The 24,590-nt window shown below is 26.8% G+C and overlaps 1 protein-coding gene across 2 annotated transcripts in view; it reads right to left on the reverse strand.

Moving 5' to 3' along the window:
• LOC129976279 (midasin-like) overlaps positions 1-24,590 on the reverse strand; it is a 263,355-nt gene that overhangs the window by 30,854 nt on the left and 207,911 nt on the right. For both annotated transcript variants that reach the window (XM_056089764.1, XM_056089763.1), the window contains 21 exons: positions 24,155-24,477; positions 21,025-21,193; positions 19,233-19,461; positions 17,678-17,829; positions 15,806-15,964; positions 15,416-15,582; positions 14,965-15,296; positions 12,411-12,766; positions 10,540-10,757; positions 9,543-9,688; positions 8,527-8,715; positions 8,180-8,431; positions 7,938-8,012; positions 6,786-7,232; positions 4,874-5,356; positions 1,847-1,942; positions 1,643-1,719; positions 1,418-1,517; positions 1,030-1,180; positions 762-871; positions 559-663 (listed from right to left, as the gene is read on the reverse strand). In XM_056089764.1, the coding sequence (XP_055945739.1) occupies positions 559-663; positions 762-871; positions 1,030-1,180; positions 1,418-1,517; positions 1,643-1,719; positions 1,847-1,942; positions 4,874-5,356; positions 6,786-7,232; positions 7,938-8,012; positions 8,180-8,431; positions 8,527-8,715; positions 9,543-9,688; positions 10,540-10,757; positions 12,411-12,766; positions 14,965-15,296; positions 15,416-15,582; positions 15,806-15,964; positions 17,678-17,829; positions 19,233-19,461; positions 21,025-21,193; positions 24,155-24,477 (4,336 nt within the window). The remainder of the gene's footprint in view (positions 1-558; positions 664-761; positions 872-1,029; positions 1,181-1,417; positions 1,518-1,642; positions 1,720-1,846; positions 1,943-4,873; positions 5,357-6,785; positions 7,233-7,937; positions 8,013-8,179; positions 8,432-8,526; positions 8,716-9,542; positions 9,689-10,539; positions 10,758-12,410; positions 12,767-14,964; positions 15,297-15,415; positions 15,583-15,805; positions 15,965-17,677; positions 17,830-19,232; positions 19,462-21,024; positions 21,194-24,154; positions 24,478-24,590) is intronic.

The raw sequence follows: 24,590 nt of genomic DNA on the forward strand, positions 1-24,590 counted from the left end.
CAGATTATAGTATGATATGAACTATGTAAGCTAGAAGAGAGGTTATTTGATCATTTCCAAAATCTGATAAAATTTATTTGTATGTAATGCAAAGAAAAAAAAAAGGACGTTTTCCTTAAAGATTATAAATATATATTAGTAAAAATGTATTTATTATTACTAAGCTAAATGAAAATTACAAATTTCAATGATTTATTAATATTAATAATTAACAAATAACTACAAAATATTGAAAGAATGATAACTAATAACTTTCTAATATTGATTAAACAAATATTTTATTTATAATATAAACCATGAAACTGTTTATATAAAAGGTAAGTTTATAGTTTTCTCTTTCTGTTGGAGCCATAAATGATAGTTAAATTTTCACTTATAAGATTAAATTATGACATAAATAATTAGAGAGAGGATTTAAAAAATATAAATATTGAAGGATAAAAATGAATAGAAAAATAATCAAAGGAAAAATTTTAAAATTCAAACAAACATGAATTGAATAATCTAAAAATTATAATTCATTAACAGTCACTAATAAAATTTTTTGATGAACCTTACCTCGAATGTTTTTACATGCTTTACAACAAAACTGTGCGATTTTTTAACAGACTGTTTCAAAGCATCAAAATTAATATCATTCCATCGAGCTATTTTTACAAAATCCTAAATAAAAAATGAATAATATAGAATTAGTTATTCAGTTTTTTTTAAAAAAATGAGGTTAATTTACTAAGCAATTAAGAGAAAAATAGAAATATCACCTTCAGTTCTTTATCAATTGGTTTTCTTATTTGTGCAATGCGATTGTTGACATTAGGCAAGAATTGTTCATAATAGCAATAGAGATTGAAAAGTAGCTCTGACAATTTTCCTGAAAATGATACAAAATTAACTTAACATGCAAAAAGCCTAAGTTGTGTAGGAAATTGAGAAAGATCAGATCATGTCTAAATGAATCAAAATAAATTAACATCATCAAAGGAATTAATGTATTGATACTTTTTGCGACAAATAAAAAATCTAACTTACTATAAGAAGGTAGAGTTTGTGATAATTTAGTATGCTGAAGGAAAGTATGTAGGAGGCTAATTCGAGCAGAAAATTCTCCCAAAGGCGAGTCTTCTAAGAATTGTTTAAGAGCATCTATTACAGTATCGCATGTTTCCTTCTTTTCAGGATCCTAGAAATACAAAACAGACATACCACATATGAGGAAACAATGCAGAATCATTTTTAATAAGGAACATAATAATTTAAACATGTATATTAAATATATATTTATTCAAATATTAAATGACAGCAAAAATTGTACTATTAATAAACATAACAAAACTGAAGAATAAATTAAACTTGCATGCAAGTTAATTAGATAAAAGAAATTAAGAATTAACAACTCATATTTCATCATTACACTCACCTTGGTTAAGTTATTAATCAACCCATAGAGATGAAACCACCACTTTGAACAATTTACATACTGCTTTCGAATAACAGAATCAAGACCTCTTTTCCACCCACTATAAAAGAAATAGAGACAGAAACAATTATATAAAAAGATCAAACATTTTCATCATCATCATCAACATAAAAAAAAGTAATAGATACAAAATAATAGGTAATTTATGTTTGAAATGATACTTACTCTAATTCCAATGACCTATACTCTATTATTTTTTTGCTAATTGTTTCTCTTTCTTCTTTTAGAATATCTTTCCATGACTATAAAAGCAAAAAGTAGCAATTTTAAAAGAAAAAAAATAATTGAATATATATATATATATATAGGATCACGATATTATATATACACACACACACATGCAAGATGCAAAAATAACAAAAGATTTACCTGCATTGATTCAAGTATAAGTTCCAATCCAACAACAAACTTCATAAGAGGATCAGTTATTGGAAAGCTAAAAACACGCTCGACCAATTTCAAAATCTGGGTGGAAAAAAAGTGAAGATTGTATTATTCAAAAAATCTTTAAATTGGGGATAAAAAAAAAAAAAAAAAACGTAGAAGGGGAAAATAAAAAAGATGTAGATCTTTATACTACAAGAATGAATTAATGTTACATTTGGAAATTTACTGTAGGATTCAAGGAAGTTTGTTTAATGTTGAAATACAAATAATTTTAAATTATAAATTACTAGCAAGATTACCATAGTTTTTTTAAATAAAAAATCATATTTCTGAATTCAAAATAATAATTATATTATCTTACGTTAAACAAATAACACAATTTAGAGCTTTCATTAAACGAAACATTTCATTTTAATAGAATATGAATGAACTATTTTATTAATAAATATTTTCTGAATAATCTTATTTTCTAGTATAAAGGATCAATAAATTCAATCTTATTTGCTACTTACAAATTTATTTTAATATAATAATACTTTCTCATATGCAAATCAATTATCTACAACAATGGCAGTTCAATGAGCTGCTTAAAACCAAAATAATGGGCGTAAACTGCATTTTTTAAAATATGGTATTGCTAAGCTTCTATGTTTAATCATTGTTTATAACAATTTTCATTGGCCACTATTCATCATGTCATAAAAATATTAGTTTATTTTTATAAAATATTAATCTTATTAAGTTTCTTGCCATTTAAACTATGCCAAGCGATTTAAAAAGGGAGGAGGGGAGAGGGTTCAAAATAAAATGGTGCCATAAATGCTTTTAGTAACTACAGCAGCATTTGTACAGGAAAATGAAAATTTTGATACTATTTATGAATTTAGAATGCATATACAGGACAATTCAAAATGGTATCTCATACAGCCAGGGAAGTAATGTATATCTACAGCAGTGACAATAGGAACACATAGGTAATAAAATGATTAATCTCCATTTATTGAGTCCGCCTACATCTGGTGGTAAAATATAGAAATAACTAAAAAAATTAAAGAGATCAGCCAAACAGCTCAGTTAACAAAATGTGCACAACACATTTATAAAAATATAGGAAAAAATTTCAGGGAGTTATCTGTTAAATGTATTTTTCAGTATCCCCCCCCCCCCACTAAGTGTAGCTTCAGATTTTTTTTAAAAAAATGTTTGTTTGCTTTTTCCTGGCTCAAAAACTTCACTTCATCACTGCTTGACTCAGAAAAAGTGGATAATAGAGAATACATTTTTCAATTTAGAGTGACCCCTTTCTCAAGTCATAGAAAATTCATAATTTTTATCACAGTATAGCATACAATTTTCTGAATTGATTTTTTTTGGGGGTGGGGTGGGGAGCTGATCTCACTTTTTGATTTATTCTTTATAATTTCCTAATTTTGCCACTACGGGTGCTGTAACCTGCCTCAATAAATTCAGCAGCATCCCTTTATTACAGGTATGCTTGGCTATACATGACAGCATTTTGAATTTAAAAGGCTAAAAATAAGGACACAGTATACAACAGAAAGTTATGTTTCTCATCTGAAATGAACATTTGCTAATATTGTATATAAAACACTCATTATTAAAATCTAAAATAATTCTTTATCCGTAATATGATAGAAAACCTGATTAAAAGAATATTTTAGTTACTCGTTTTTCTAGTCAATACAGAGTGTCCCAAAAAAATGTATACACACTTTAAATAATTGTAAATTTGGGGTTTATTATAATTCAAATAATTTCCAACATGTAAAAGATTCTACAAATATCATTCTATTGTCTTGTTATCGCATGATCTCAAACTAATGTCCGTTTTGCTCCAGACACTGCTGACAACGCGAAGCGATGGAATAGCACACATGATGGAACAATTCCCTTGGGATATTCGTACATTCATGTTCAATGGTTGCCCTCAATTGAACAACTTTTGCAGGTTTATGGACGTCCTGAACAGTTCCATCAGCTTCAAACTGATGGAACTTTTACATCTAATTCGAGTGATGGTAACTCGTGTAGGTGGTTCTTTGTTAAATTCCCTCTAAAATTGCCTTTGCACTTCTTCTGCATTTTCATATTTCCAGTAGCATTTTAAAATAAATTTCCTTTCTTCAAATTCAAGTCTGTCTGCCATCACTTGGTGCAATGGGTTCAGTCAGTAAAGAAAGAAGAAATAACTTAGTTATCAGGTGCTAAAATGTGTATACATTTTTTTGGGACACCCTGTAGATAAGCAAAATAACAAAAGGAAAGTAGCATCAGCAATTAATTTATACAGGATATTTATATATGCATTAGGGATAATAGTAAAATACATATATAAAAAATTGTCTGTCATTTTACACTACTATTCCTGTGACCCTTCGAAATGTGTAAAAGAGGAATAATGCAATTAAAAAAGATTGGAATACATCCTTTCTAGCTAAGAACACGATCATGATTTCAAGAAAAACAACCCATGCTAGTGGATATGGCAAAATAAAAAAAGAACATAATAGTAATGTATAAATATAATTTTGTAAAAATTTAAACTTCTACATTTATGATTTTTTAAAATTGAAACTTTAATCCTTTCTAAAAAGTAGCACTAAAAATATTAGTTTTGCCTTAAATTGTTTTGTTTCTATTTATTCTTGAATAAAAAAAGATAGCAATATTATTTTTAGTTCTGAAAACTAACTACAAGGGCACTTACCAATTAATAATCATAATAAAAAACTCTGCACCAAAAAAAAAATGACAGATACAAAACTAAATAAATAAAGCCAGTTCATCGCAACCAAACGCCTTCATTTTGTTGAAGATCAAATATTTTTGTTTCGATTCAATTATACAACATTACACTTACCTTAAATTTTATTACACAGAAAAACCTATAGTTGAAAGAACTAATAAAATAAGAAAATTAATTATAACATAAATTTATCATAAGTAAACTATATTATTAAAAAGTAATATTTAAAAAAGAAAATGTACCTGAAGTAAGAGAGGATCTTCTGGATGCTTTTTTAATAGTATTTTTAAACGATTTTCCAGTTTAAATAATATTGGCTTGATTGTAAGAGTTTCCACTGGATTTGGACTATGGTAAATATCATAAAACTGATTTCCTATTTGCTGAATCTTTTGCAGTTCATTACACATTAGCAAATGTCCAGCAATCAGCTGACTGTCCAGAGCACCGTCCATTTTATCAGGTATAGATTTAATAATTTCACATACAACTTCGTATCTCAAGAGATAGGGAGTGTTGAAATCCAAGGTTTTAGACTTATTTAGCACCCACTTCATATTTTCATCTGCATTTTTCAGCCCATCATGCATCATAATCGACATCACAGTGGCATGAAGCTGCCATATTTCAAAAGTATCATCTGGTGTTAAAAGCAGACTTTCAGCTAAGTTTTCTAATGGATTTTCTTCAATGTCTTCATTTGAGCCAAGACAATCAGAATATGCCTAGTAGTGAAAGAGAGAGAGAAAAGATATATCAAACACATTTATGAAATATAATTAAATCTTCTATTCATACAGACAATAGTCTATCACATGGGTGGCGAACCTTTATGGATCAAAGTGCCATTTTTTCCACAGAAATGCCTAATGAGGTATAGACATACCGTCAAATAATTTTGGTCTACGATTATTGGGAAGATAATAAAACTAACAACACAAAACTCTTTATTTACTATGAAAAAATACATTTTGCACTGTATAGTAGTAAATGTTTTAGTTACATGTGTAATTCAAATTAAAGTAACATTGATGTGACTGCTGTTGTTGCAGATTAAATGACAATTAACTTATATTAGGATTGTAAGATGTTCAGAACACACATTGAATTGGAATCATCTGCCAAACGGTTTTTAAGCGAGTCTTTAATGTTATTCCTCTCTGAAAATGACTCGTGGGCATAGATGAAAATATGCTTAAAATAGAATGATACAGCTTCTTGAATCAGTTAAATGTTTGAATCGAATTCCAAGTTTCTAATATTTCCTTACAGGCATTTTTGCTTATGTTGCTTGTCAACCTTTCTGTTTCAATCAATTCCAACTTTTTCCTGGTTTCAATAAATTTTTGAATCCCCATTGAACTAAACTGGAAATCAATCAATTGCATTTCAAATTCTTTGATTTGCAATCAATCGAATTGGGACAAATTCTGTTTATCAAATGAAGTCACATGCAAGCAGTTTTGCAAACCGTAAAATGCAAACTGTTTTGATCGGCGGTGTGCCCAAAATATTGTGTTGCGTGCCATCGATGGTCTTTTACTTATGCTTCAATGAGAGAGTGGTATTTTTGATTTTGTCGCCAAAGTTAGGAGTTACTGCTTCGGCATTCCTTTAGTATCCATCAAATTTATTCATAAAACTTTTTTCCTTATTAAGAGATTCATTGCACAGGGAATTTTATCAATTCATAACAATATGATTAATAAAACTTTGACATAATTTAATTATTTAGAAATCAATAAAGATCATTTAGGAATTGAAAACAATTAGGAAACTGGAGTAAAGAAAATTATGAATTGATGGATTCTGTTTGCTAATATAAAAACAACATCTACGTGTATAAAATAAATTTAAATGAATCTAAGTATGCAAATTTTACATGATTTCAATCCATTTTACAATTCTTTTTCAATGAAACAATTAGATTTATAGAAATGTAGCATTAGAATTTTTAGTTCATGAAAACAATATCAAAACAAGATAATTTTGGAATTGATTTTCAGTCAGATAAAATTCATTACTAGTACATAAATGAATTAATAAGAATCAAACAAAAATTCTATTAAAATGTCCCTTTGAAAATAAATATTTCACAAACATGTAAAAAGAGAGAGAGAGAGAGAGAGAAAACCCTAAAAAAATAACACTTACTTTTCTAAAAGATGGGAAACTGTCCTGAATCTTTTTTTCAATGGCTTCTTCTTCTGTCAGTTCACCTTCATGATGTTTCTCCTTATGAATATAAAGACTTTCCTCCTCTTCTTTCTTTTGTTTTATCTGAATTTGTTGCAAATTCCATGCATCCCAAAAGAATGCCATTGCAGATGACAATAGAGTGAAAACTTTATGCTTTACAGTATCAGAACAAAGTGGCCTCATACGGATTTCATTAGTAATTTCAAGAACCCCTGATTTTAAAAGCTTAGAAATGCATCGAGCAGCTCTTATTTCAGAAACTTTACAGATGGACAGAAGATTTTTAAATGAATTTATGTTGTCAGTATCTAGAAGAAGACCCGCCATATCAAGGGGATTATATCTAATATCAACAGGAAATGAAATGAACTGGGAAAGGAAAGTAGTTATGCTTTGGGAATGCTGAAAAGAATATAAAAAGTAAGTGTAAAAAATAATATCAAATCAAGATAATTAAAATTAATATGAAACAAGAATCGTATCATATATTACATTTTATAAAGTAAAGTTACATTATATATAAAAATAAACTGTATAAAGCATACTTTTGTGTTAAGCTCTATTGCTTAATCACATCTCTCCAATTTAATTTTAATCAATTTTATTAATTATCTATATGATTAACAAGATAATCATATAATATACTATAGTAGATTAATAATTATTTATTTAATAATTGGGTATCACACTACTAATCACAAGAAATGAATGTAAATTACATGTTGAAGAAATAGAATCTTTGAAAAATTTAAATTGGTGAAAGAAATATCAGAGTAGAAAAATTTCAATGTAATAGATTTTAAAAATGAAATAAAATACAAAATTCGCAAAATAACATGTAGGGTATTTACATGGGTTTTTTACAAACAGGAAAGTTTATTAAAATACTCGATTTTATTTTTAAAAAAATTATTATATGAACTTCTAAACAATAAATAATTTTTATTAATGAAACGTTTTGAAGTATATTCCACATCTAAACTCAAAACATCCAAGGTTCTTAGATAATTTATTTAAAACCGTCTAAATTGTTAGTTAACAAAGAAATTCTGGATTGTATTTTTGGATATGAATCATAAAAGTAACATAATTTAAAAAATTTATTACCGTATTTTGGAATAATTGCATATCCATTTCCTGTAGAAGAAATATCTGTCTAGCTAATTGCAAACCATATATAATCTAAGGGGAGAAAAAATACAAATTTTTACAAAAGTATGTACACACACACACACAAAGCAATATATTAAATACACAAAGATAATTTTTGTTTTGCTACTTTTAAAATTGAATATCTATTAAAAAAGAATTTCAGTTATATATATAATCTTAAAAGTGCTAAGAAATACCTGTTCAATTCCAAGGTAGAAAGGCATAGTTAAGTCTTCATAAGACCAGTACTTTCTTGCATTTTGTTCAATAAATTGCCTTTGACTCTCAGCAAGAGTTTGTGCTCTTAGAAGGACATCATGCTCCTTTGACCATTTCTCTGGAGCAGTATTGTGGATAATTCGGTCTATTTGTGCCATGATGTTTATTATATTGTCAGGACAACAAATGTCTCTCATGCAGGCCCATAAAACATCCTTAATCTCTTCAAACTAAAAGGGGGGGGGGGGAGGAAAAAACCCCAATTTAATAATAGTAATACTAATTTTTTAAAAATTTATTTCAAATAATACATTAAAAATCATACCATATCATCTTGCCTGCACACTACTTTCTTATTCAAAGCATATAGAATCTTCTTTGTTTCCTCACGTTCCTTGAACAGATTTTTGAGATGAGGTGTGCAGTTACATTTAGTAACTTCTTCAAGAGTTATTCCACTAAGTACTTGAAACATCCAATTTCGAATTCCTTCCTCAGTTATGTATTCTTGCACCTATATATATATATATATAAAGTTTAATATATAAGGGTAAAATAAATACCAACAAAAATTTTCCATATAATGAATTTAGAAAACTTCTTCTCGGAAAATAATTCATTAAGCTAAAATTTCAATTAATAGAATTATTTATTGCAAATTTCTCATCATTTTGCAACTAAAAAAATTATGAACTAAAATTTTAGAATTAAAGAAAACTTTAAAAAAAAATTAATTTATCAAGAAATTTATTTTCAGAAAATGCAGCAATTAGCAATGATTTTTCAAAATTTTTGGTACCTCATCTGTTGACATTTAATATTTTTCGTCATATCTATTTTTCCTTTCCTTTTCAACATTGTATTAAACCAATCCTTTTTACATTTAAACATTTCCTGAAACTGAATTTAAAATGAGAATCTTAAATTCAAGTTAGGAAAGAGATGCAAAGAACAGAAATTAAGAATAAAATTTGAGATACTAACAAGTATTTTTATTGCTTTTTTGCAAACGACTTCTGGTGTTTTTATTTAGAATTCTTATTTTAGTGAAAATAGGTGAAGCAACCTTTCTTGTTTAATTCCTATTCATTCTTATAACAAAATTAAATGATCTCCCGTTTTCGACTGGAACAGATACATACCTTTCTATATAAACATATTTATCAGATAAGAAGAAATTTTATTTAATACATAGAAATAATTTTTCTATTGAAAATACAAGGTTATTGAAAAAATGCTTAATATATGGAAATTTTTGTTGAATTGAAAGAAAATGAAGGTTCAATAAGTAGAAAGGACTATTCATTTAAAAAAGAACAAAAAATAAAAATGAAAACATACCTTGCTCTCATAATAATTTGCTTTAACTGTTCGTCGAAAAGAAGGATCAATGGCATCCCGAGGTAGTAGTAACATTACAGTGAGAAGACCAACATAAACATAGGCTTTACAAGATAACCACATTAATCTAGAATCATCTTCATTTTCTGAAAAATGATAAATATATAATTTTGAACAATAAAAGAATTTTTTAAACATTTTGTTTTTATAAAAGTTTAAATAATTAACTAACCATTTGATGGGAAAAAAATTCATCAGATTCATAAGTAAAATGGATGATTAGTGTACAAGCCACTCCTACTATCATTTTACAACAAAATGAAAACAAAACGATGAAGATTTACTTTATATTTGATACAATTATTTGAAAAATGTCATTAAATTTCAACAAAATAATAAAATTTAAATCAACAAGAAAAAAAAAATGTATGCAAGTTATTTGAGTCGATTCTCCCCCCAGCTAGTTATTGATGGGGGGGATCACATAAAATTATTATGCAGCAATTACCAAAGCAATATAAAGTAACATAGCATAGTAATATATGAATTTCACAATCTGACATTTTAATCAATACTTGGAAAAATTTGCAGCATAAATAAATCATTAATTTTTTAATATACATAAGAATATTGATCAAATCAATAAAACTTCAATAATGTTCTAAGTAAACGTAGAAAATAAATGAAAACTTCAAGTCTAACATTTAAATTTCTCCTCTACTCCAACTATCAAAAAACATCTTTTAATTAAATAAAGTTTCGGTTAATGTTATAGAAATAATTTTCTATGCTTTCAATTATATAATTACGAACATAGAAACTGTTCTGCCACCTAAATTTTTTAATGCTGTCTAATATTTATTATTGAAAAAATTGATGATTGAAATCTAAAATAAATGAATATATCATGAAGTGGGATTAAAGGAAAAAATGTCTAACAACCACAATGACATGCTAGAGTAAATATTTCATAAAATACATAAGCAAAAAAAATTACCTTCGATTGCAGCATTTAATTCATTAAAACTATTGAAAGCAAGGGTAAATACATCAGTTCCATTTGCTGATACGGCTAAAGAAGAAACGCCTGCCTCCTCAAATATTTTTTTCAGACACTCAATACTAGTTAAGTCATTAATCTTGTAATTCACAGTCTTTGCTACTCCATGGACTAAGTTGACAAACCACAAATTAACCAAGTGGTATATATTTGACCTAATATAAATAAAAGCATGAATAAGAATTTTTTTTAAAGATTAGCATGCACTGCACGTAATAAATGTGTTTTAAAAAATGGCAAAAGTTTGTAATTATTTTCTAACTAAATATCTACAATTTTTAAAATACAGTAAATAAAATTTTCTGAAATATTTTCAAAGTTCAAATATATTAAATTTGAAGGGCTGGTCCATCATTTCAAATAACTTAAAATTTCAAAGCAGTACACATAAATACATATACAAATAAATATATTAAAACAATTTCTTTAATGAACAAAAAGGTTTAATTTTTTGAATTTAAATAAAAAAATTTATGCTTTGTTTTTTCCCAATCTTTCAAAAAAAGATTGTAATGTGATTGTGAGAATTTTTTTTAATTAAAAATTAAAAAATAAATAAATAAATGCATGTGGGAAATATGGTAAATTTTGGAAAACTATCGCATTTAGATTTCTCTTTGCTAACAATAAGAATATTTATATTATAAGCAAAACATTCTGGTGAATCTTCACATCACACATAATGCTATACTGAATTGTTTAAATTAACTCGGTTACATATATTATAGTTTAAGCTTTATATTAGAAGCCAAAGTATGCATATAAACAAGTGTTAGAGATGAAGTGTTTAGTCACCACTCCAAGGAAAATGGCCCATGGTGCATAAAAAAATCTAAGTAACATGAATAAATATGCAATAACTTAACTCTAAATTTTTACTAAAAAGCTCTAAAGAAGAATTTTCGTCTCTCTCCAAAAAATAAGAAAATCTTAATCTGTACAACATCTGCATCACATCCCGTTACAGTATTATCACATAAGAATGATTGATTTATTCCAAAATTAAATTTGGTAAAAATGACCTTGCTTTTTTAAAAATCAGAAAATTTTTGCATTCATTGAAGTATAATCATTCTAGGTATATGCAAATATTTATTGATAATTTACATAATTTAATTTAATTATTAATATCATTCATTTTATATAAAAATTTACATATTCAGAAATGGATACAACAAATGTGACTGTACCCTAGTAAAATAAAGATATTATTTAATTTCCACATCATCATGGAATATTGCAAAATATCATAAATAATAAAAATAATAATTAAAAACTTCCACTAGAATGTCCTTGATATTCTGAAATGTGACATACTTTTCAATAGTTCATCCTTCTACCAAAAGGAGCAAGAGAAATAATGCTAAGGTTTATTTATCAAAAAATATTATCTGTGAATGCATTATTTCATGAAGATAAAAGGCACCCAAGACATAACATGATTAATTTTTTTTCTGTCAGCAGTCATCATCAATGGCTTAGCAAATGTAAAAAGTATCTGGAGCATAATATGTTTTTGCCTATCCAATCATATTAAGTTTTAAAAAGTAATAAATGTACTGTCATTACACCAGTAAGGGAATAATGACAATATGTTTATAAAATTATTTTACCTTTAACATGAAATGCATATTAACAGAAGTCTATGTACACTGATGATCAAAACTCAATGATCAATGAATGACAAGCTATCACAAAACGTAATGAATTTACACAAGTTATTGAATGCAAATGAAGTAATCATCTTTATAATACTACACCTTAACTAACATAGTGTAATTTAAAAATAATTTTCAAAAAGAACTAACCTTACTGAATGGCGAGGGCTAGTCAACTTTTCATAGTTGTTCCAAAGTATCGATTTCATAAATTCCAGCTGTTCAACTTTCCCCTCAAACTTTCTAAGAGGTGAATGGCACTCAATAGTATCACAAGAACATTCACTTATGGATGCACATATATAAGTTAATAGTGGAACTTGCTTTGACCAGATGCTCCGTGTATTCCATTCTATTTCTGGTGTGAGGATTGTAACTCCATTGCTGCCTGCAGTAAGCTGGCTATGAAGGAAATTCAGTCCTTGTGAAGAAAATCCCTGTCTTATATGGATGAGAAATGATGCCATTAAGAGAACATCCACTTCCTTAAATGAGTCACTTTTCAACTAAAAAAATAAATCACAATAAAAAAAAAATTAATTTTTCAAAGGATCATAGACATGAAACCAAGAATAAATTGTCACTTTATGATCTCAGGATCATTACAATAAATTGTATAAATACCTTGTGACTTTTAATTAAATTCAAAGCAAATGATGCATACTGAACTCTAAAAGAATGTAACATTAAAATATTTTCACTGAATGATTTGCAAAAGCACTTATGTTTCAAAATATACATCTTAGAAGTAGTAGTAGTAGTAGTAGTAGTAGTTATATAATTGTGTTTATTATACAGTAAAAATTGACTTGCACCTATTAAATGAAAATATTAAAATGACAGCACTTTCGAAGATATGAGTTAAATACATGAATGCTAATTATTAAATGCTGCTTGCCCCAGAAATATAAAGATAATACAAGGGTTCTATATAATCTGTATCATTTTTATAGTACTATTTAATTAAAAACATGAATTGATATATTTTAGAAGCATATATATTCAATTATTCACAAATGATTTTAGAAGCTTGATTTTCTCACTACAATGAAGATGCTGCATTTTAGCATTGTTATTGAAAATATAAATAGGTTACAGTTAAGTTTAATTCATTTGATTATAAGGCCTTAATTCAAATCAGGGTAAGTTTAGTGACTTCTAAAAAGGTCTTTACTTGATTCCTGTAAGCCTTTAGAAAGTGAAATAAAATAACAATGAAAATTATGAAAAAGCAACATACAAGAGATAAAATTTTTAAAATAATTTAAAGAAAAAAAAGAAGAAGAAAAAAAAAAAAACTCTGAAAACAAATTATTTAGAAGTAGATAACAAATTCATTCTGTAACATCTGAGAACAATTATAAAAAAGGAATTAATTTTGAAAATTAAATCCATTCTTTACTAAAAATACATCTTACATCAATTATTAAAAATTAAATTAAAATTTTCTGGTAACAGAAAAATTTATATGTAATTTAATTAATTAATTAAAAATTATATGTAATGTAATTTTTATATAGAAACAATATATAATTCCGGGATGTTTAAAAATCAAAACTGAATTTTTTCTTCTTCTCCCCTGTTTTGATAAGATGTATTTCATAAAAAAATTAGTCGACATGATATTTATAAAATTGAAATAACATTGAAGACGGTGAGTATTAATAAGATTAATTATTCATGTTTCACAACTTTAATAAATACATCTTATCACAAAAAGAAGCATTTTTGTCACAATATTTTAAATTATACTTGAGTAATAATGATAGAACATTCTGAGTGGTTAACTATATTCAGTGTGGTGAAATTAATTGGCGCTGCTTCCTGTAATTCAAAAATTTCTTTCTGCAAACTAAATCTTCATTCTGACCAAATCTTTGATTGTTTCGATGATATTTTGGCTGAGATACATATTTATTTAGAACTTGAATGTATGATGAATATGAAAGCATGATAATTGGCATAGTTTATGTTTAATTGGTACAGGTACATGTTTAAATAAGGCTGCACAGGTACATGGCGAGAAATCAGTCGATCATGATGCAGTGTTGCCAAATCCTACCGTTAAATAGTTTGTTTTTTTGGGAGCTACATAAGAGTAATATTTATATAGATACTCTTTTCATTTCCTCATTCATTAAGTCCAAAATTACTGAGTGGGATAGATAAAAACTCTCTAAAATCCAATTTTTCTGTATAAATAAGGAAGTCACAAAACATTTCTTTAGCAATAAAGCGGATTATGAAAGTTGGTTCAACTTCCTTCTTTTCTTTTTGTTTAAGAACCAAATATATAAATCCATTTACTTCATGTACAAAGTTTTGTTCAAAGAACCATTGAACCTTAGAATACACATTAGAACCAACCAAACAAATAAATCACCCTTGATATATAGAACAATGCTAAATGAAATTAAGTAGGAGCATTTTGTTGGTGTACAACTTTTACAGCAATCCTGCCACCTTGAAAGTTCTGCAGAATTGAAATTTTACACTAAAAATATTGTTTAAATACAATAAAATTGTAGTTACTACATAACTACAATAAAATTGCACAATACTCAGCTAATTGTGCTGGATATATAGAATTTATCATAGAATGTTTCTATTTAACAATATATGGTGATCAAAAAACGTTACATGATTTCACTATAAATAGTAAGTTAACATCAAACAACTGAATACATTAAAAAAAATTACTTACATCAGTGTCTTTAATGTAGTATCGAAATATATGAGCCAAGTGTTTTGGATTGACACAAATATCTTCAACACCAAGTCCATACAATATCCTAGTATCAATAATTATGTCACGCTTATCAATATCCAAGGTACGTTGAGTAAATATCTCTGCAGTATATATATTGAAGATATAATCCAAAAGAGGCATAAGTTGAATCTGAGCCGCCAATTTTTCATTGGAAATATGAGGTATTTCAGCTGGATTTTGGCAAATTTCCATGATGTCATCATTCTCTTCAGAAATCAAATTTGCTTCATGCAGCTGCAACTTAATATCCTTAATTTTATTCACACCTAAAAGAATAAACACACACAAAAAAAAAACTCATTCAAAATAAATCACATTAGAAATAAAAACACAAATACAATCTTTAATTTAAAAATACTTACAGAAATAACAGAATACACCTTACCTTGATAATGATCCACGCTTTCCAATAATGAGCTAAAAACGCTTTCATAAACTTGACTAGATAAAACGGACATCCAAGATCTTTTATTTAAGACAATAACTTTAATGTCATTTAAATTCAGTTCTTTGAGTTTCAGTCGAGGCAATAGGGATATATGTTTATAAACTCTAGAAAAAAAAAGAAAAAAAAATTAATAATTTTTTCTCTTGTGTATTATGCTGCCTATTTTTGGAATAATCAAAGATAAAACAAACAATTTGTAAATAAATATTTAATATTAAAATATCCGATATATATTTCCTAACAAGTCATGCATTGTTTTATTCAATATGGTAATAAAAATATATATATATAAAAAAAAAGCAAATGAAATTTTCATATTTATCTTACTCTAAAGCAGAGCAGTATGCTTCAGCTGCTTTCTCATGAACAAAACCAAGTGGATAATTGGACTTCTTTCCAAACCTTGATCGAAACATTATTTCTTTATTTTTGAAAGACAGGCAGTTATCAACAGCCTTGAAACAATTCTGTAATGATGATGGAATGCTAAAAATAAAAAGAATATTAGATAAAATAAAACATTTATGAATTGAAAATTATAATTAAATTTAAATGCATACAAAATCTCAGCATTTTTAATAAATGCTTTTTCAGGATTGCTACTTAAATCTGAAAAAAAAATTACACGTGTTTTCACTGTATGTATATTCAAGATACGAGAAAATGCATGAAAAGCACTCATGCTAATAATAATGGAATATGGTTTTCAAGGGTGGAAAAAGCAAGGAAAGGAAGCAACAATTTAACATTATTTGAAATAACAGAGTATTAAAGAATTATATTTATATACAGAATATATATATATATATATATCTGTTTATTAACTAGAATTTAGCAAGACAAAATTTATATATTAAGGGAGGGGGATACATTACTTCTCATGCTCTTTAACTGTAAATCTCACAAAATTAAGGACATGGGTGAAATAAAACACAAAAAAAACATTACAATGCAAGATTATTATTTTTATTATTTATTTATTTTTACCAATTCTAGTATTTGGGCATAAACTTCTGCAGATTTTTCAGCCATCACTTTTAGGGAGCCAATAGACCAAATTCATAAAAAATAAGGTACAACATTTCTGTACGGTCTAACGTATATTTTTAAGTTATTTCATTTTCAGTGATTATATGTTGAAATATTTTAAATATATCATTGAATGAAGGACGAATATGATGCAAAGAGTTTTAATGTCCATACAAATTCAGCTTCAAATGACTGTTCTTGAACTAAAAAGTTCGATATCAGTTTATTTTTGGACATTAAATCTGACGTTTTCACACTTTGATGTGTCATTCATTTTAGATATTAAGTCCAGCATCAATGATAACTCTTTTGAACATGCATGTACACTTGAATGTTTTCCTCTTTTGTTATGAATAGCTAGACCATATTACATTAGCTCATTATTTTTTTTACAAAGTGAATAGTGCACAATAAATTCATTTTGTGGAACTTCATAAACCCTTTCAGTAAAATCATGATTGATTTTTTTTATAAGTCCAATTCATATTACATACGGATTTTGAACAACTCATAGTTTCTCAAATAATAAATAAACCATTCAATAAAGTATTGTAGACTAAACACCACACCGCACAGGTTCCACAGATTGAATGTTGCTAATTCCATCAGAGAATTATAAGAGAGAGAGTTGTTTCATTTTTGGAAGAAATGACTAAGATCTTTTATTCTTGAAATCTTTAGAGATCGGCATTTTTTAGATGTGGGAGGGAAGCCCCTCTCCCTTAAAATTCTCTGCTTTTATGAAATTTTTCATACTTTCCTGGTTTTTTTTAGAAGATTTTTAAATTTCTTGTGTTTTCCTATTCTCCCAGTGGCATGGCAACCCTGTATTGTTATGTATAGTACTGCAGTATATTATATAACTAAACAAGGTAAGATAAATTTTAATGCATGTGCATTTTTTAAAGAATATTAAAAAATAAGAATCAAAGAATGCATAAATAAGAGATTATGTAGATTAATAAATAATTTCTTTTTCTTTCTTTTATTTTGCATAATGATATAACTGATTAGACAATTTTTCTTGCTAATTCAAGTAACTTATAAAGTATATAAATTATAATCTGAAACATTGAAGATTACAATAATGTTCAACATTTAGAACATTTACCAGAAGATAACAGTTAATGTTGGTATAAAATCAGATGAATTAAAAAAAAAAGTACTTACTCCTCCTCTGATTCATAGATATTCTTTATTTTCTTCCATAACCAGTAGAAGTGAGTAGAAAAATGAAGCAATTGACCATAAACAGCACTTTCTGCAAAGGGTTCTTCACATACTCGACGACAAGCATAATAAGAAGACAAAATATCTCGAAGCTTGGAAATGGGGGAGGGGAAAAATAATTGTAGCATTTTAAAAAAGTACACATTATTAATTCCTTGACAAATAACCAGAAAATTTTAATTTCATTAAAAAAATTAAGTCCTATTAAATTTAAAAGTTTTTTTTGACAAAGGTAAATTTTATTTAATACAATTTAAGAACTGTTGAAGCTAGAAAGATAGATTTAAGGAAAGATAAATTTAATAAAGTTTCACTAAAATAGCAATGATAAATGATATTAGATTAGATTTCTTCAACTGCATGCATATTTCTAAATTCAAAACCATTAGAGCAGCAAATATTTTTCCGACATATATTGTATGTACATGTAGCACATCTCATAATTATTTAGAATATTGAAGGCTAAGAAAATCTGCTCAAACTTAAGACTTATTATAAAAAATTTCAATCCAATCATTCAAAGCTAACTTTTTAATAAAATAATATTAACTAGTTACTAGAAAGACTAATTGCCTTTTAGAGTGATAATATTAATGGAACATCTTAGAAAATTCAGTTGTGATTTTTTTTGTAGGCAGAATTGAGGTTTATCTATTACAGGATTATTTAATTCAAAATATTTAAAAAGAATTTTTAAATGGTTGAATAAAATTAGTAAAGTTAAATAATTAACAAAAAACTTTTTCCTTTCTTCTAGTTATTTACTTAAGGGCATCCTTAAATTAATATCTGGATAAAGAATCATTAAAGACAGCAAACTCATGGCAAGAAGGGAGAAATAAGAAGCTTGAAATCTGAATAACTAAAAAAATAGTCGCAATATTTTTTTTAATGAAATGATTTGTCACAAGGAAAAAAATGGTTCATGAATATGCAGTTAAATAGACAATATTACAACCCCCCGCCACCACCAGACTAAGTATTTCACCATAAAACAAAATTCCATTATACAAAACCCTAAAGAAAGAAATTTATTGATTAAATAGTTTCTATATATCCTTAATACTATAATTTCATGGACTTTCTAAAATCTATTTATTGATATATTAAGATCTTGCATATAAAAAAAATAGACATTTCGTTTCATTTATATGAATTCTTTCTAGTATATGTTAAATTTTAAAGCTAAGATTGGCTTGAGCAGATTGCCACAAAGTCAGATTTAGTCAGTTAAAAAGCAGAAAAACATTCAGTTTTTGAATTACAATTCCAAACTTTGTATCCTTTGTATGTTATATCTATACATGTATTAGAAAAATTCTATAAAATTAATAAATAAGAATATATAAGCGTATTTTATAATCAGAAATAAGAATCACTGGAAACATATGAATTAATGCCATGGAATTAATTTATGAAATGTTAAATCAAATGAGAAGAAAAGCATCTAATTATTAGAATTTTAATTTAAAACAAATTCAGCATGTACACTTACTTTCCAATAATAGTCATCAGGGCAATCCATCTTTTTCAGTACCCCCAAAAGGATATGAGGAACATTTTCAAGGAAACCATGAATGTTGTGAACAACAACAGCATTCCTTTTCCTTTCTTCTAAAAGTTTTGACACCTTCTCAGTTTGAACGAGAGAGCACAAATGTGGGTTTATTCCGATAAAGGAGTGACTAAACTCCATAGTACGTAACAATAAAAGGAGGCTAAATCTATTAAAAAAAAAAAAAAGTGAGATAGCACAATTTGCAGCAAACAGTTATAAAAATAAAGCAGAATTAGAATGAATTTTATATTAAATTATAATATTTATTATACGCAATATAAATCTACATCAGAATTTCTTAAACCGAGAGCTCCCAGCTTCAAACGATCTAACATATAACATAGTTTATGAAAACATATAATAATAGAAGCAAGTATTTATATAAGATTTTCCCTTATTTACAAGCAAAGTATTTCAGAAAATCAATTTTCATTAATAACATTATATAAAAATAAACTATATTTCTGGTCTTAATTTTTAATCATTTCAAAAGCAGTGGTTATATATCAAAATCTTTTAAAGATTCTCTCTTTCTCACAGCCTGGTAATAATATTTTGATAGCTTATTTAAACTCTAAATTAATGATGACAATAGAAAGTAGCAAAACCTCTAAACTTTCCCCATTTTTTTCCTTAAGGATTTTTATATTAACTAATAAAGCTTTTTTTTAGGAAAATAATTTATTTCTACAGCCAATAAATAATAATCTTGAAACAATTAATACAGCATTTTTATAATTATATAAACTTATCAGGCCTTGAAAAAATGCCTCAATTATGGTTGAGAAACAATGAACATTTTTTGCAATCAAAAGGTGACAGTGGTTTCAAAAAGTTAAAGAAACTCAGACTGAAAATAGTGACTGTCAGTTTGAATGTCTGGAAGCATTATATCACTCAGTGTTGCCTAAATTTGCTATTAGAAAATCTACAATAAATTTCAATGAGCATTCAGGAAATAGTCATTTCAAACGTTAGATAATTTAATCATTTATTTCAAGTAAAAAAGAAAACATCAATTCATAGTACTGTATGTAACTTTATTATTTTTCCTCTATCATTTTTTTTGCAAAGGAAATATTTTAAAAATTAAATTTTAGAAGAATTTTTAATAAGAAATTCACTGACCTGTAATTATATTTATAAGCACAAAATAGTATTTAAAAAAAAACAATCATTCAAATTGCATCAGTAAAAGCAGTTTTATCAATTTCATATTCTAATGCAAAGGATGATAAAAATATACCACACTTGTGGTGGTAGCTTCATAAGCCAGTTAACAGCCTCTGGACACAGGTGATCACTTTTGTCTAGTGGTTATGTTATGCGACTACGGACCCTAACATCGCTGGTTCTTTCCAAAGAAATGCAATCTCCACACACTAATCATTTTATTGAACACAAATATAATAGCTTAAAACATCTTGAAGTTAAGTCACCAATTTAAACTGCTCTAAAAAAGAACTGAGCCTGGTCTTTTTTTCTCTAAAGAAGATTGAAAATTTCTTTTTGAAAGTAAGTTTATGAAACGATTGATCATGATGATCAATGGTAAATTCTGATTAAACAGCACATTCATATGGTAACACTTGGTTAATATAACAAAACAATTATACATTTCAAAAATACATTCACTCAGAAATACATATTAAGAAAATTTTAAAAATCAATTCTCATATGCCCAAATTATAAAAATACGTATAGAAGATATAGAAAAAAATAAGCTTACTTGTTGGCACAACAGGAGACCTTGAAATCAATCATATTAGCTTCTTCATCAAAGTTAACATTACCTCCTCTAACACAATTCTGTTTAAATTTAAAGATTAGTTTTCTGTAAATGTTTGGTTTCCATCTGGGATCAATAGATATTTCACTCTTTTTCACTTCAGTAAAACCTGCAAATGAATTATAATTATTTCTAAAAGACAAAAGTACTCGTTATTAGTAGTCCTTGGCGACCAATTAGCTTGCAAGGAATATATTGATTGTATTTAATATTAATTATATTTGTCAGGGATAACTTTATGTTCATGATTGTGTCAAAAAAACTGTTTTTAAGTATCTAATTATCAGATATTAAAACCATATTTGCAATAGTCTTCCATAAGCTCTATACATTGAGTACATGATCGTCTCTAAAGGAAACCAGTCACATGATAACAAAATGCTATTAAAAAATTAATTGACCAGTTGATTTGTTTTTAATAGCAACTTTTGTGCTATAACTTCTGTAGCTATACCTTTTTAAATTCATCTTGTAAATTTTATAGTAACAGTCTAATAATTGATATTAAAAAAGAATTCACTTTTCATTACATCCTTTTTAATAAGGAAAGAAAATAATGCAATGAAATGATAAAAATGGTTTGAATTTCAGTAATCAATTGTTGAGAAATGGGCAATATTATATTTGAAATATTGCCAAAATTCAGGAAAAATTCCCACAACTACTAAATTAGTATCTTTAAAAAAGACAATTTTTAAAACATTGAAATGGGAAAAAAAAAAAAAAAACACAATTTTTGCATGATAACATGTTTAAATATTATCTGCAGGAAATTTCCAAAATCTAGTTTAGTTTTTAATTAATTCTAATTCTAATTAATTTTTTAAAAATTTGCTGAGGTGTACAAGGTATATAAAGTATTAATGCTCTTAATCAATGAACATTTAATTTTCAATACTCTCAAATATAGTGTGATATTTCATCATTATTCGACTGTTTATAAACATTGGTAGATAATTTGCAATTTCCATTTGCAACTTCATTTCTGATCTACAGATAACAAATCTGATGCTTATAATTCTGAAAGGTGAAAATGAGCACCTTGGAGTTTTGAAACTTTCATTAGAATTTTAGTTAGTTGAAACATAAGTCTTTCCCCCCCCCCCCTGTGGTAACTTCTAAAAATTGTATTTTTAAATGTACCAATTTGATAGTTCATCAAATTTTCCCCAAGTTTTGTCAATTTAAAAAAATATTCTTGCCCAATTTTTAACAATAAATTATATTGTTGTCCTGAAATTCAGACTGTTTGCATTGTTTGCTCAAATATTTAATCGTTTGATGGCTTCCTTTCTTTTCTCAAAAGCTAACAAAAAAGAATTTCCGTTTACCATCTGCGTAATTTCGAAGAAAATTAAAAAAGTGAAATTATGTCACAAGTTTAGAAGTTGGAAAAACTGCACATTAACATTTTTACAACTGTTACAAGTCAGGTGCCATTATCCAAGTACACATTGAAGAGAGCATATGTAAGATAATAAAAGTAACATGGCTTTAATGCCCGATAATTTACCAGAATAATGGACATGAATATATATATATAAATGATTTAACTGGAATTAAATAAAAACAACATTTCCAGCAAACTAGCCAACGACAACAAGTAATTAATGAATGCTTAAATAGCAATCTGATAATTTCAGGAATTTTTTCAGAGTATCAGCTAATGCTCCAGACTATTTTTATCTAGTACTTATTCTCTCTTTTATTTAATTTATGGATACCCGGAATCTTTATTGGGCTCAGGAGTTCATATTCCTTTTTCTTTATAAACACTTCCAGAAACCTTACAAAGGAAACCTTTATGAACTTTGTTCATAAAAATCACGAGGGAAATGTATTGTATAAAAAATCTGTTTACTTTCTAAGGAATCTAAAACAAACAATTACTTTAGAAATGAAATTACTTTAGAAAAACAATTACTTTAAAAGCCTATAACTTTTTTTGCTATCATTTACAGCAACAGAGATTTAAACAAACTATTAGCTTAAGAAATAAAAAATAATTATAAGCTTATAATTCTTTTTGCAATCAGTGACCACTGTGAAAAATTTAAACAGAGGTAATATTTAATCAGTCTACATAGATTTACATATGTTGAAGGCCAACTTCTTTTAAATCTATTATGTCTTCTCATGACTACCCTTTCCACACAAAAATCACTTTAGGAGTGATCAAACAGAAATGAAATATAGATAAAAGAGTTAAAAAATTCCCTTTTCCTAGATCTCATAATGTGACACCCCTGTTTTTGACGAATAAGTCTTACAGAGAATAAACAAATGGATTGAACCTTCATGCAGCTTCACTTGGTTATCAGTATCTTAAATGCCTTAAGCATAAAATACATTTTAAAAGTTTTTAAAATTTTAAAAGCTGCATGAAGCATTATAGCTTCTATTACATTTAATTCTTCGAATCAACTGAATTTCAAGAATAAATATAAAATTATAAGATGCTTATTTTCTACTGAATTATAGTATTATGTATTTCAATTTATATTCAAAAATAAAAATTAACACAACACACACACATACAAAAATGCAATTTTAAAATTCTTATCAAGCAACATAATAATTTATGTTACCTGTAAATAAATACTTGTTTAAAAACTTATACAGCTGCTAATAAGATATAAAAATAATGAAATACAATATTACTCCACATTTACATTTTTCAAAGAAAAAGAGAAATAATCAATGAAGAACTTTAATAGCAGAAAACCAGTTATATTAATTACTATTTAAATTTATCCAAAGAGTTAATAGGAATGCAAAAACAAGGTAATACAGATGTTACATTGTATAATCAACTATCATATTTCCTCAAAAGCGTTTTGAGCAATTAAATAAAAAAAATGCAGTTATTGTATGTCAAAAAGAAAAAAAAAATGATCTTACACTTCTAAAACGTATTATTATGGTGCAGAAAACATCTCATCCAGTCAATTAAAAAGGACTGATGAAAACTGATTAATAATACACATTTAATAATGATAAAATATAATCTTCTATGATTTTTTTATATCATTAGGAAAATAAATAATAAAAAAATGTTAAATATTATTACCACAATGATCACAAATGTTTGCAACAACATCAATCAATTCCAAAACTATAGGATCACTGAGTTGCTCAGAGAGTACATTTTTCAGTTGCAAACACATCTTCATAAGTTGTTTCACATCAAAAAAAGTCTCATTTTGGATTTCTTGTTCTAAATAGTACTGCAGCCAAACATCCAATAATCTGAATAATTGGACAGAGCATGACTCCATCATTAGACGTATAATACAGAAAAACCTGTCCTTGAACACTCCTTCTCCTTTTTGGCTGAAAGTGGGAACTGGATATGGGAAATAAGCTTCTTGCACATCCACTTCTTGGACATTCCTAAATATAAACAATAATTATATGCTAAATCATTAGTATCCAGTGTAATATTTATATGACACATTCACTTCCAAGACTAAGCTAAAGACAATGCATTTTTATTGTTTCAAAAT

The sequence above is a fragment of the Argiope bruennichi genome, chromosome 7 (genome assembly GCF_947563725.1).
Source record: "Argiope bruennichi chromosome 7, qqArgBrue1.1, whole genome shotgun sequence".
Taxonomy (NCBI): Eukaryota; Metazoa; Arthropoda; class Arachnida; order Araneae; family Araneidae; genus Argiope; species Argiope bruennichi.